This window comes from Neolamprologus multifasciatus, chromosome 9, assembly GCF_963576455.1.
Source record: "Neolamprologus multifasciatus chromosome 9, fNeoMul1.2, whole genome shotgun sequence".
Lineage (NCBI taxonomy): Eukaryota > Metazoa > Chordata > Actinopteri > Cichliformes > Cichlidae > Neolamprologus > Neolamprologus multifasciatus.
This window is the reverse complement of record NC_140447.1, coordinates 6,215,832-6,228,657: the sequence shown is the minus strand read 5'-3', so window position 1 is coordinate 6,228,657 and position 12,826 is coordinate 6,215,832. Positions and strand designations below refer to the sequence as shown.

At 43.2% G+C, this 12,826-nt stretch overlaps 2 protein-coding genes across 3 annotated transcripts in view; one reads left to right on the top strand and one right to left on the bottom strand.

Annotated features, from left to right (window-relative positions):
- LOC146510912 (protein NLRC3-like) overlaps nt 1–7,296 on the bottom strand; it is a 216,068-nt gene extending 208,772 nt beyond the window's left edge. The window contains exons 1-6 of one of the 2 annotated variants that reach the window (XM_085172855.1): nt 7,117–7,296; nt 3,843–3,972; nt 3,485–3,586; nt 2,410–2,488; nt 2,060–2,246; nt 390–1,931 (exon numbers count right to left, since the gene is read on the bottom strand). In XM_085172855.1, the coding sequence (XP_085028981.1) occupies nt 547–1,931; nt 2,060–2,246; nt 2,410–2,488; nt 3,485–3,586; nt 3,843–3,961 (1,872 nt within the window). In that variant the 5' untranslated portion in view covers nt 3,962–3,972; nt 7,117–7,296 and the 3' untranslated portion in view covers nt 390–546. Of the gene's footprint in view, nt 1–389; nt 1,932–2,059; nt 2,247–2,409; nt 2,489–3,484; nt 3,587–3,842; nt 3,973–7,116 lie in introns of those variants that run through there. The other variant, XM_085172854.1, reaches the window with a different exon arrangement.
- The window catches only part of LOC146510903 (stonustoxin subunit beta-like), a 360,716-nt gene that overhangs the window by 30,486 nt on the left and 317,404 nt on the right, over nt 1–12,826 (top strand). The gene's annotated exons all lie outside the window — the stretch shown is intronic.

The following is a 12,826-nucleotide window of genomic DNA, read 5'->3' as shown; positions in this document are numbered from 1 at the left end:
CGGGTTGGTGGTGTACCTGGGGCTTCTGTTTAGGACTACGCTTCCTCCTCACCGTTACCCAGCCTTTCCCCAGCTGCTTGGGGTCTGCCGGGGAACAGCTAGCGGGGCCTACGCTATCTTCGGCTGCACCAGCTACAGGGGCCTGGCTAGCTAAGGGTGAGAGCAGGGTGCAAAGCCGAGTCTCCAATTCAGTAATCCTGGCCTCCAGAGCTGCAAATATGCTACATTTGTTACAGATATCATTACTGCTAAAGGAGGCCGAGGAGTAACTAAACATCTGACACAATGAGCAAGAAAGTGCAGAAGGGACAGGTGAAGTAGCCATGGTGCTAACGGGTCGGCTACGAGCTAAGCTAGCGAAACAGTACAGAGACAGTGAGTGAATACTATAAATTAGGTAGTGAGTACAGAGAAAGTGTGCTTCGGATGAAGCACGTGAAGATTATACTGTGAAAAAAGAATGTATTTAAAAGTTGTTAATTAAACTGCTAAGCAAATAAGCTACTCAGAAACACCACTGTGTTTGAGCAGGAACAGGAAGCGATACTATACCACAGAGCGAGCGAGCGAACACCAAGTGACAGCGCCAAGTTTGTTAAATAGTTTAGACCATGTAGAGGTTGTTTGTTGTTCTTCCAGCAGATTGAGTCCAGAGTTGATGAAGGTCAGATGGACATGAAGAGCAGCCAGAAACTCCTGAACGCTCAGATGGATGAAGCAGAACACCTTGTCTTCTTTCTGGTAAAGTCCTCTCTCCTCTTTAAAGATCTGTGTGAACACTCCTGAGTACACTGAGGCTGTGCTGATATTCATTTTACACTGTTTCAGGTCTGATTCATAGAAGATCAGGTTTCCTTTCTGCAGCTGATCAAAAGCCAGTTTTCCCAGAGACTCAATCATCTTCCTGCTCTCTGGACTCCAGTGTGGATCTGTCTCAGCTCCTCCATCATACTTGACCTTCTTCACTTTGGCCTGAACCACCAGGAAGTGGATGTACATCTCAGTCAGGGTCTTGGGCAGCTGTCCTCCCTCTCTGGTTTCCAGCACATCCTCCAGAACTGTAGCAGTGATCCAGCAGAAGACTGGGATGTGGCACATGATGAGGAGGCTTCGTGATGTCTTGATGTGGGAGATGATCCTGCTGGCCCTCTCCTCATCTCTGAATCTCTTCCTGAAGTACTCCTCCTTCTGTGGGTCAGTGAACCCTCTGACCTCTGTCACCATGCCAACACAGTCAGGAGGGATCTGATTGGCTGCTGCAGGTCGTGTGGTTATCCAGAGGTGAGCAGAGGGAAGCAGTTTCCCCCTGATGAGGTTTATCAGCAGCACATCCACTGAGGTGCACTTTCTAGGGTCAGTTAGGATTGTAGTTTTGTGGAAGTCCAGAGGAAGTCGACACTCATCCAGACCATCAAAGATGAACACAACCTGGAAGTCTTCAAAGCTGCAGATTCCTGCTTCTTTGGTTTCAGTAAAGAAGTGATGAACAAGTCCCACCAAGCTGAACTTTTCCTCTTTCAGCACATTCAGCTCTCTGAAAGTGAATGGAAACATGAACTGGATGTCCTGGTTGGCTTTGTCTTCAGCCCAGTCCAAGGTGTATTTCTGTGTTAGGACTGTTTTCCCAATGCCAGCCACTCCCTTTGTCAGCACTGTTCTGATTGGTTCATCTCTTCCAGGTGAGGCTTTAAAGATGTCTTCTTGTCTGATTGTAGTTTCTGGTCTGTCTGTTTTCCTGGATGCTGTTTCAATCTGTCTGACCTCATGTTCATCATTGACCTCTGCAGTCCCTCCCTCTGTGATGTAGAGCTCTGTGTAGATCTGATTCAGAAGAGTTGGGTTTCCTGCTTTAGCGATGCCCTCAAACACACACTGGAACTTCTTCTTCAGTGCAGATTTAAGGTTACGGTGACAAACTGCAGCTTGAAGTTCTGAATGAGAAGAAAAATAAACACTCAATTCCAAAAAGAACTAATCTTTAAAACATGTTGCTCCATCTTCCATCTCTGGAAAATGTTCATTTATCCAAAACTTTAAGTCTTTACAGAAATCCTCTTACTGCTCTGCAGACGGTCAGCCAGCTCCTCCTGCTTCATTCTCCTCAGGAAGTCCACTGTGATCTTCACAAATGCCTGTCTGCTGCTACTCCTCTGACTCTCTAAGCATTCTGGGTAATCTGGACTCAGAACCTTCTGGATCTTTTTCAGCTCGTTCTTCACAAAAGTGATGATGTTGTCCTCCAGTAGCTGGAACAGAATATTTATGAATGAGCCAATCAGACTGAAATCATGGAGCCAAACATCAGATCCATGTTGGACACACTGACGATCCATGCTGGTCTACAAAGAGCAGCATGGAGATGACTGTGAACAGAACAGATGTAACAGTAGTTGTTGTACATGTACAGACCATAAATATGGAGTCCAGCTGTGTTTGATGCTGCTGGGCAGACTGACTACTGGGAACCTCTGAGCTCTGCTGGTCCACTCTGTGGAGGAACCATGAAGGATTAGTTCAACACAGGATAAAGATCCAGGAGTTTCTGCTCAAATAACTTCATCTGAATCAGGTTTGCCAACTTTAAACTCTCAGATTGTGAAAATATGGGCCATTTTTAGTAAGTTTATGGACGTTTGTTCAGTCGTGACGTAAGGGATGATTTTGAAGAAGCTCATTAAACTGAACCATCAGCAGATCACTGCTCCAAAACCAGAACATGATCCGAGGTCTCCCTCCACCACCAGAACACCAGCTTTACTAACGTGGTAGATCAGTGTAGTACAGATCAATAACTGATGAGTCATTTGATCAAAATCACTGAGTGCTTCACATCTGACCCTCTGATGTTTCTGTAGACATTTTGCATATTTAATGAATGTCTGACAGTTTTACATTCATTCTACGAATACAGTGGAAATGTTGTGTTATAGTCTCCATGTTTTTTCCAGCATCATAAATTCTTAAGTTCACAAAATTAGATTATTTTTTCACAGCTGAAAAACAACAACATTTATTCTCTATTGAAATCTGCATCGTCCACTCCAAAGGTCACAATCTGAAGGTAACATCTGGTTTTGTTCCCTGTGATTAAATCTGAGCATCAGTATGGTGGGATTTATCCACTACATCCACACCACTGTGGTTCAGTGTTGTCCTGATGGAGTCTCATTAACAGCAGCCAGTATGATCCAGGCTTTAGCTGCTGGGTCTCTGTGTGACCTCTCAGACTGTTTAACAGATCAGACACAAAGAGAATCAGAGCAGCTCTGTTCTTTAAAGACAAACATGAACCCACTCAGGTCACACTTTCCCCACAGATATGAGCTTCACTGTCCTCAAACAGCAAATGACCAAGTCTAACATTTGGATCTTTTCTCTTTCATTGTTTTCTTTTTAATGAATCTTTGTAACAATCTGAGGATGTTTCAGGTCATATTTATCCAGGAAACACAAACATGTAAAGGAGTCATCACAGCTCTCTGACCTCGTTGGTCCAGGTTCATCACTGAAGTCTGGATTACAATCTTTGGACCAGTCACTCCTCACAGACGGACAGCTGGACCCTGCAGACTGTGACCTCTGACCTCTGCAGACACAAACATGATTGAAGCAGCTGTGATGACACAGACTGCAGATAATGCAGCTGTTTCCTGTCAGTAACAGTCCTCTTAGATTAGAGTTCAGCTTTTTACAGGAAAACTGGACAAAACTGATTTTTGTTACAAATTCATTTTCATTTCCTCTCAGCTCACAAACACAGTCAGACAATCAACCAGAATCAACACTGATTATAATGTCAGTGCAGAATTATTTCTGTAACTCAGTGTGTTCAGCTCTCTGACCTCGTTGGTCCAGGTTCAGCACTGAAGTCTGGCTGTTGATCTTTGGACCGGTCACTCCTCACAGACGGACAGCTGGACCCTGCAGACTCTGCTCTGTCCTCCTCTTCCTCCATCATCATCTTCAGTCAGTCTGAGAGGTAAACCACAAACACTCAGTGAGTTCACATTAACAGAAGTCACTGAGTTACAGTCGCTGACCTCTGACCTGTCATGTGACCTAGAAACCAGGTCAATATGTCTGTAGGTTCAGTCATCCAGGTCATGTGATCTAAGGAGCTTGGAGAGAAAAGAGACGTCTTTAAGTTTCTGGAAGACGTTTCATGCGAGAAGCTTCCTCAGCTCTAAAACAAAACGGTGGAGAGTCACAGATATTTAAACCTGAGAGGGAAAGAGACGCCCACCATTGATCATGTGACTCATTGAGTCACATGATCAATGGTGGGCCAACAATATAACAACAATATAAACACTTATTTCAAGGAGGAAACTGAGAGCCTGATCACCAGGAGCACAAACATCTGGAGCACAGACATCTGGAGCAGAGACACCTGGAGCAGAGACACCTGGAGCACAGACACCTGGAGCACAGACACCTGGAGCACAGACACCTGGAGCACAGACACCTGGAGCACAAACATCTGGAGCAGAGACACCTGGAGCACAAACATCTGGAGCAGAGACACCTGGAGCACAAACATCTGGAGCACAAACATCTGGAGCAGAGACACCTGGAGCACAAACACCTGGAGCACAAACACCTGGAGCAGAGACACCTGGAGCAGAGACACCTGGAGCAGAGACACCTGGAGCACAAACATCTGGAGCAGAGACACCTGGAGCACAAACACCTGGAGCACAGACACCTGGAGCACAGACATCTGGAGCACAAACATCTGGAGCAGAGACACCTGGAGCACAAACACCTGGAGCAGAGACACCTGGAGCACAAACATCTGGAGCACAAACATCTGGAGCACAGACACCTGGAGCAAAAAACACGTGGAGCAAAAAACACGTGGCGCACAGACACCTGGAGCACAGACACCTGGAGCACAGACACCTGGAGCACAAACACCAGGGGCACAAACATCTGGAGCACAAACTCCTGGAGCACAAACACCAGGAGCACAGACACCAGGAGCACAGACATCTGGAGCACAGACATCTGGAGCACAGACATCTGGAGCACAGACATCTGGAGCAGCATGTCGATGCTGTTGGCTGAGATCCTGAAGACTGAAGTCCAGGCAGCTCCAGCAATGATCCACTGATGTGTTTTTATTCCATGTATGAATGTTGTTATTGACAGAGATGACGTTTGTGTGTCAGTGATGCAGTGACTGTTGTTGTTACCTGTACAGGCTGGTTAGACTCTATGAAACAGATCATACAGATCTCTGCATGTTAGAAGAGACTATTAAAGGTCATGAATGAGACAAAGGCAGGGAGGCGTCCTTTACAGCTAAACAGCAGAGTGAGAGAACAGCCAGCACCTCTACATTTATCACATTATACAGCACATGTATGATACTGACAGGGATGATAAGAATTTAGTGATTCTGATTCCATCATTGATATTACTTATTGATTCTCAGTAGCTCTGCTCTGACAGTCACCACCATCACTGAGCAGCATATCAAAGACATTTGTGCACATTAACTGCATGTTGTGGGTCAAATGTTTGTGCATGTTGGAGGCATTTCCTCTTTGTTGTGATCAGTGTTGGTCATTACTCAAAACAGTCATTATTACACATATTACACAGAACACTTTAATTAAAAGTAATGGAGTACGTTACTTCATTACTCCTCATAACATTACTTTGATGTTACTGTGTAAAATGAACAAATGACCATGTAACAATCTAAAGCTGAGGTACAGCCCCACACACCAACACAGATCCTGATGAGGTCACGTGATGTTTCTCTGAGTGTTTATGAACACAAATCAAAGATGAAACCAGCACAAAGACACTTATGGAAGAAATGTATCATCAGAATTGAACTATTTTTAGACATTGAATTTATAACACAAAATTTTTATCCTCCAAATTTCCCTGCAAAAAATTCAGCTGCAAAAATTCAACTGCAAAAGTGATGAACTTGAATGACCGAAGCCAGAGCAATCAGCACTAGATCGAGTCGAGCGGCTCTCAGCCAATTAAATTGTTTGATCACCCGACACCATTAGCCAATAGTGTGTCTCCTAAAAGAGAGCTGTTTAAAGGTGAGTGATTAAGTTTTTCTCCTAAATAGGGATCATTACAGAACGCCTAGTCCTACTTAAAATCCCATTCATTTTTATTTTATCATCTACTCGAACTAAGGAAAACGTTTGACTAACTCAAGTCATAAAAACAGCATACTCTGTTTAAAAGAAACATGTAATTGGGTAGGATAATAATAATAATAATAATAATAATAATAATAGTAATAATATTAAAAAAACATGTACAAGATGGGCATGTATACTTGTACCCAGAATTTAACTACTATAAAGTTGTAGCATGCCAGACCATCTTGATTGAATGTCACTTCGCTCCACACAAGTTTTATGGTAGACATATTCATATTGGTATCTAATAAATGATTAATTCTTAGATTTTATCAAACGTTAATTTATAAATTGTTTCTGTCTTTATGTGTTTGTTTCAGATTATGCAAGATGAAATTATTCAGTCAGCAAGACACTTGCTGCAGTCTTTCTAAAGCAGGGGTGTCGAAATCCAGGCCTCGAGGGCCGGTGTCCTGAAGGTTTTAGATCTCACCCTGGGTCAACACACCTGAATCAAATGATTAGTTCGTTACCAGGCCTCTGGAGAACTGCAAGACATGTTGAGGAGGTAATTTAGCCATTTAAATCAGCTGTGTTGGATCAAGGACACATCTAAACCCTGCAGGACACCGGCCCTTGAGGTCTGGAGTTCGACACCTGTGTTCTAAAGTAAATCTTGTATTCTGATTCATCACAGCAGCAGTTCGGTTGGATGATGTCAGCAACTGCAGCTGAGAGCCGCTCAACTCGATCTAGTGCTGATTGCTTGGGTCATTCAAGTTCATCACTTTTGCAGGTGAATTTTTTGCACGTGAATATTTGATGGTGAATTTTTTGCAGGTGAATTTGGAGGATAAAAATTCAGTGTTATAAATTCAATGTCTAAAAACAGTTGAATTCTGATGATACTATATTTCTTCCATAGACACTTCGAAGTGATTCTACTGTAGAAACATGAACAGGTAGAAACCTGCAGCCTGACTGCTCATCACTTTGTTACCTGTTCAAGTTCAGCAGCAGCAGCTCACTTTATCACGGTGCTGGTCTGGGGTCAGTGTTTACTCAGCTTTAACGTCACTCTGGGTTCTTGGCTAGCTCAGCGTTAGCTTAGTGTTAGCATGCTTTGTGGCTAGCTTAGCGTTAGAGCTCTGCAGGTGTCTCGTGTGTAAATATTAATCACAGTGACAGTAAAGGAGGTAAAGGGCTGTGACGTCATCACGTACGCTGCGAACTCTGTGGGCTCTGAGTGAACTCACAAAGTACAAACTACAAGTACACAAACACGAACGTAGCTCAGAGTGGCGGACACACTCTGCCTCGTTGGTCCAGCTGTGAGTCCGTTACCGTGAACTATGGAGCGGCAGATTTGTGCTGGAACTAAGCTGCACACAGCTGATGTTAGCCAGGAAAACATTACACACTGACTTTAATGGAGAGACCGGAAATACAAACACACACAGTTTGTTGTGTGAAGAAATCAAACATGAGCTGAACAAACAGTAAAGTTCCTAAAGACAAACTGTTAAAGGAGGAAACAAAGCAAACTTACAGTTTCTTCACGCACCAACAACAAGCTCCACTCCACACCTGGACACTAAACAGGACACACAGGTGAGCTGCTTCCTGGAAGGAGGCGGGGCTCCACCTGAAACTCAGCACAGGTGGGAGGGGCTCAGCTCTGTGTGTGCTGATGTGTTAACTTTAAAAATATGCCGTCTGACTGCTCAGACTGAGTCAGAGTAAAGTTCACATGCTGATGTGTGGAGACATGAAACCTTGTTGTAGCTGCAGGTGTGAACACACTGATCCCAGATCAGCTCTGCTGTATTTGTAACATGAACATTTCTGCTGCAAAGCTTCAAATGTTCAGCATGTTTCTCTGTTTCCAGTCTATAGATCCAGTCACACTTTCTACCTTCACCTGTGCAGTCAAGACTGAGAGCAGAGCTGAAACCAACCGTCCAATAAGTGAGCAGCATCAACACCTGAGCTTCATTCAGACTCTGTTATTGAAGATGTTGTTGGTACAAAGTTCATCTGCTGCTCACATGAATCCACGAAAGATTTATTTCACTGAATGTTTCTTCAAAGCTCATTTCAACCTGTTGAAGTCATGAATGAAAGTGCAGACTGAGAGTGGATCACATGATGTTTAAGGTGTGTCATGTGACATGTTCAGTATCGTCACACATGTCTAGATTGTCCCTGATATCATAACTGCTCAAACACTGATGATTATATTTGAAGAATTATTACTGATGGCAGCAAAGTTTGAATGGAGCTCTCTGTCTGTGCTGATTTGTCGCCCTCTGGAGGTCAAAACACAAACTGCATGATGTCACTGTAACCACCACAGTGACAGGAAGTGTTTTTAAATGATGAAACACTGAAATGATGCTAACGGCTGTCGTTAGGCTCACTGACAGCAGTGCTGATGTGTTCATGTCAAACACTGGCTCAGGTCAGACTCCTTCATTCTTCTCCAGCGTGAGGCCGCCCTCAGACCCACAGGAGCTCTGACCTTTGACCTCCTGACCCTAACCATTTTAGGGTCATCTTTAAATGCAAATCCATCCAAACTGTCGCAGAGCAAAAGAAGCTGGAAGTTGTTCTATGAATGATGTTGTTGAAGGAGCTTGGAAAGAAAAGCGTCTGGACTTCTTTAAGTTGCTTGAAGAGGGACATGGACGCCTTAACACCCACTCACATCCTGGGACATTTGATCACAGGAAATCACATGATAGCGTCAGGCTAGATCTCAAAATGGGTTCACCCAAAACCTTGGCTGATTGAGACCCACACCCATTTTCAAACCGTGGCTCGTGTGATTAGGTAGAGGATCAACAAGGGCTCCATGTCCCTGAATTTAAACTGAATCTAAACACACCGTGCACAATGCCAAGTTAGATAAGGGTTAAAAGAACAAGATAAGAATAAATAAAAAGATAAAATAAGGATAAAAAATAACTTAAAAAAATAAAATAGAAAGATAAATAACTGCAAATAAGTACAAATAAGTAACTGAAGACACGTGTGGTCTGCAGATGTCGATGTACATGGATGTACAAAGGAGTTTAATGTGCAAAATGAACTTAGTGTGCAAAGTGACCTGATGTGCAAACTGCAGTTTGAGGTCGGTCAGCTGTTCAGGAGTCTGATAGCAGTGGGGAAGATGGAGTTGTTGAGTCTGGATGTTCTAGATTTCACACTTCTGAACCTTCGTCTCGAGGGCAGAGGTGTGTCTCTCCTCTGGACTCTGTGATGGTAGCTGCTCTGCAGAGAGGGCAGCGGGGTCCTGATGATCTTCTCCACAGTTGTTATCACTCTCTGCAGGCGTTTGCGGTTTGCAGTGGTGCTGCTGTACCATTCAGTGATGCAGCTGGTCAGTGTGCTCTCCACAGTGCAGCTGTAGAACCTGCTGAGGATCTTGGCCAATATACCAAATTTCCTCAGCCTCCTCAGGAAATACAGCAGCTGCTGAGCCTTCTTGACCAGCTGTGTGGTGTTCAGTGTCCAGGTGAGGTCCTCAGAGATGTAGACGCCCAGGTACTGCTGCTCACCCTCTGCCCTTCACGCTCCCGGGTAAACAGCGGCTGGTGAGGCCTCGTCTTCTTCCTCGTGTCCACTATCATCTCCTTTGTCTTATCAATGTCTTATGCTCCCACGCCCACTGGTGACTGCACACATCCTTTCAAGGAAGCATTTCATTCATCCCTAACAAATGGAACAAAACACTGTGCAGCGTGTTCAGGTTTGAACGTGGCCCTGGCCTCTCTCTGCCATCAGCACATACGACACACATCCACTCCCTGCTGAACTGCTTATATTTGATGTGTTGAAGTTTTGGTACAGTTTGAATAAATTCCACTTTATTTATAGGAACATTTAATCTGTGAACTCCTGCTTCCCACTCTCCTGGAGCCAATTTGTGACGGGAACATGACATAAGAAAACTAATTTATCCCTTTTTGATTCTGTGTATCTGGCGCTCATCCAGTGAGTTTACACTTGGCAAAAACAGACTGAATTTGTCTGGAGAACTTTGGCTTCAGCCAAGTTAGATAAACACACTGTATCTCTTTCAAAACAGCAGTGTGGTAACTTCTTCACTGTTATACTTCTATAGTTTTCCCATTTTGTGAGCTGTGGATGTGGAAAATGTCTCAGTGACACATCCACATGAAAACGGCATTACCTTCTTTCATTTGCTCGTCAAATGAACGAGCTATTTGGACTTTAACGTCACACCTGATGCTTCGATACTTGAACTCAAGTGTTCAGCTTCCACTCAGAGGTACAAGTACACACAGCAAAGATAAAAGTGTACACAAGGTGGAAAGGGCAAACCACAAGTGCACAGCTCCAACCAGAGATGGGCAGTAATCCGATTACTTTTTTCAAGAAACGAGTAAAGTAAGGGATTACTATTGCAAAAAAGGTAATTAGATTGCAATGGATAATATATCGAGTGCGGGAGAGAGTGTGAGGGTGCAGCGTTTAAAGCGTGGAAGTACTGACCTTACTTTGAGTTTGATTCCATAAAAAGTGACAAAAACATTAGTGTCCGCTGTTCGGAGAAAACTTCTTTTTACAGCAAAAAAAACCCTAACCTTTCGAGCAAGCACCGAGTAGCTGCCACGGGAATGTGACATTCACAGAGAAACTGCCGGATCCTATCACTCCGTGGTATAATTCTCAAACACGTACCCTAAAGCAGATGACTCGTAATCTGGAGAGGAAATGGCGTGTCACAAATTTAGAGGATCATCATTTAGCCTGGAGAAATAGTTTGTTGCTTTATAAGAAAGCCCTCCGCAAAGCCAGAACATCTTACTACTCATCACTGATTGAAGGAAATAAGAACAACCCCAGGTTTCTCTTCAGCACTGTAGCCAGGCTGACAAACAGTCAGAGCTCTGTTGAGCCAACCATCCCTTTAACGTTAACTAGTAATGACTTCATGAACTTCTTCACAAATAAACTTTTTATCATTAGAGAAAAAATGACCAATAATCATCCCACAGATGTAATATTATCTACAGCTACTGTTAGTACCATTGATGTTAAGTTAGACTCTTTTTCTCCAATTGATCTTTCTGAGTTCAATAATTACTTCCTCCAAACCATCAACGTGTCTTTTAGACCCCATTCCTACAAAACTGCTCAAAGAAGTCCTGCCATTAATTAATTCTTCGATCTTATATATGATCAACCTATCTCTAATAATCGGCTATGTACCACAGGCCTTCAAGCTGGCTGTAGTTAAACCTTTACTCAAAAAGCATCTCTAGACCCAGCAGTCTTAGCTAATTATAGGCCAATCTCCAACCTTCCAACCACACACTGAGGTTAATTATGGAGTTCCACAGGGTTCAGTGCTAGGACCAATTCTGTTTACATTATACATGCTTCCCTTAGGCAGCATCATTAGAAGACATAGCATACATTTTCACTGCTATGCAGATGACACCCAGCTCTATCTGTCCATGAAGCCAGATAACACACACCAATGAGTTAAACTGCAGGAATGTCTTAAAGACATAAAGACTTGGATGGCCGCTCCAAGTCTTTATGTCTTGGAGCGGCTTAAATATGGTTGGAACCTCCAACCATATTTAAGGTTGGAGGTTAAATATGGTATCTAATCTAATTATAGGCCAATCTCCAACCTTCCTTTCATATCAAAAATCCTTGAAAGAGTAGTTGTCAAACAGCTAACAGATCATCTGCAGAGGAATGGTTTATTTGAAGAGTTTCAGTCAGGTTTCAGAGTTCATCACAGCACAGAAACAGCTTTATTGAAGGTTACAAATGATCTTCTTATGGCCTCTGACAGTGGACTCATCTCTGTGCTTGTCCTTCTTGACCTTAGTGCAGCATTCGATACTGTTGACCATAATATTCTATTAGAGCGATTAGAACATGCTGTGTAGGTATTACAGGTATTGCACTGCAGTGGTTTGTATCATATCTATCTAATAGACTCCAATTTGTGCATGTAAATGGAGAGTCCTCTTCACACACTGAGGTTAATTATGGAGTTCCACAGGGTTCGGTGCTAGGACCAATTCTGTTTACATTATACATGCTTCCCCTAGGCAGCATCATTAGAAGACATAGCATACATTTTCACTGCTATGCAGATGACACCCAGCTCTATCTGTCCATGAAGCCAGATAACACACACCAATTAGTTAAACTGCAGGAATGTCTTAAAGACATAAAGACTTGGATGGCCACTAACTTTCTGCTTCTTAACTCAGATAAAACTGAGGTCATTGTACTCGGCGCTGAAAAGCTTAGAAATATGGTATCTAACCAGATTCTTACTCTGGATGGCATTACCTTGGCCTCCAGTAACACTGTGAGGAACCTTGGAGTCATTTTTGACCAGGATATGTCCTTCAACGCACATATTAAACAAATATGTAAGACTGCGTTCTTCCATTTGCGCAACATCTCTAAAATTAGAAATATCCTGTCTCAGAGTGACGCTGAAAAACTAGTTCATGCATTTATTACTTCCAGGCTAGACTACTGCAATTCATTATTATCAGGATGTCCAAAAAACTCACTGAAAAGCCTTCAGTTAATCCAAAATGCTGCAGCAAGAGTACTGACAGGGACTAGAAAGAGAGAGCATATTTCTCCTGTTTTGGCTTCCCTTCATTGGCTTCCTGTTAAATCCAGAATTGAATTCAAAATCCTGC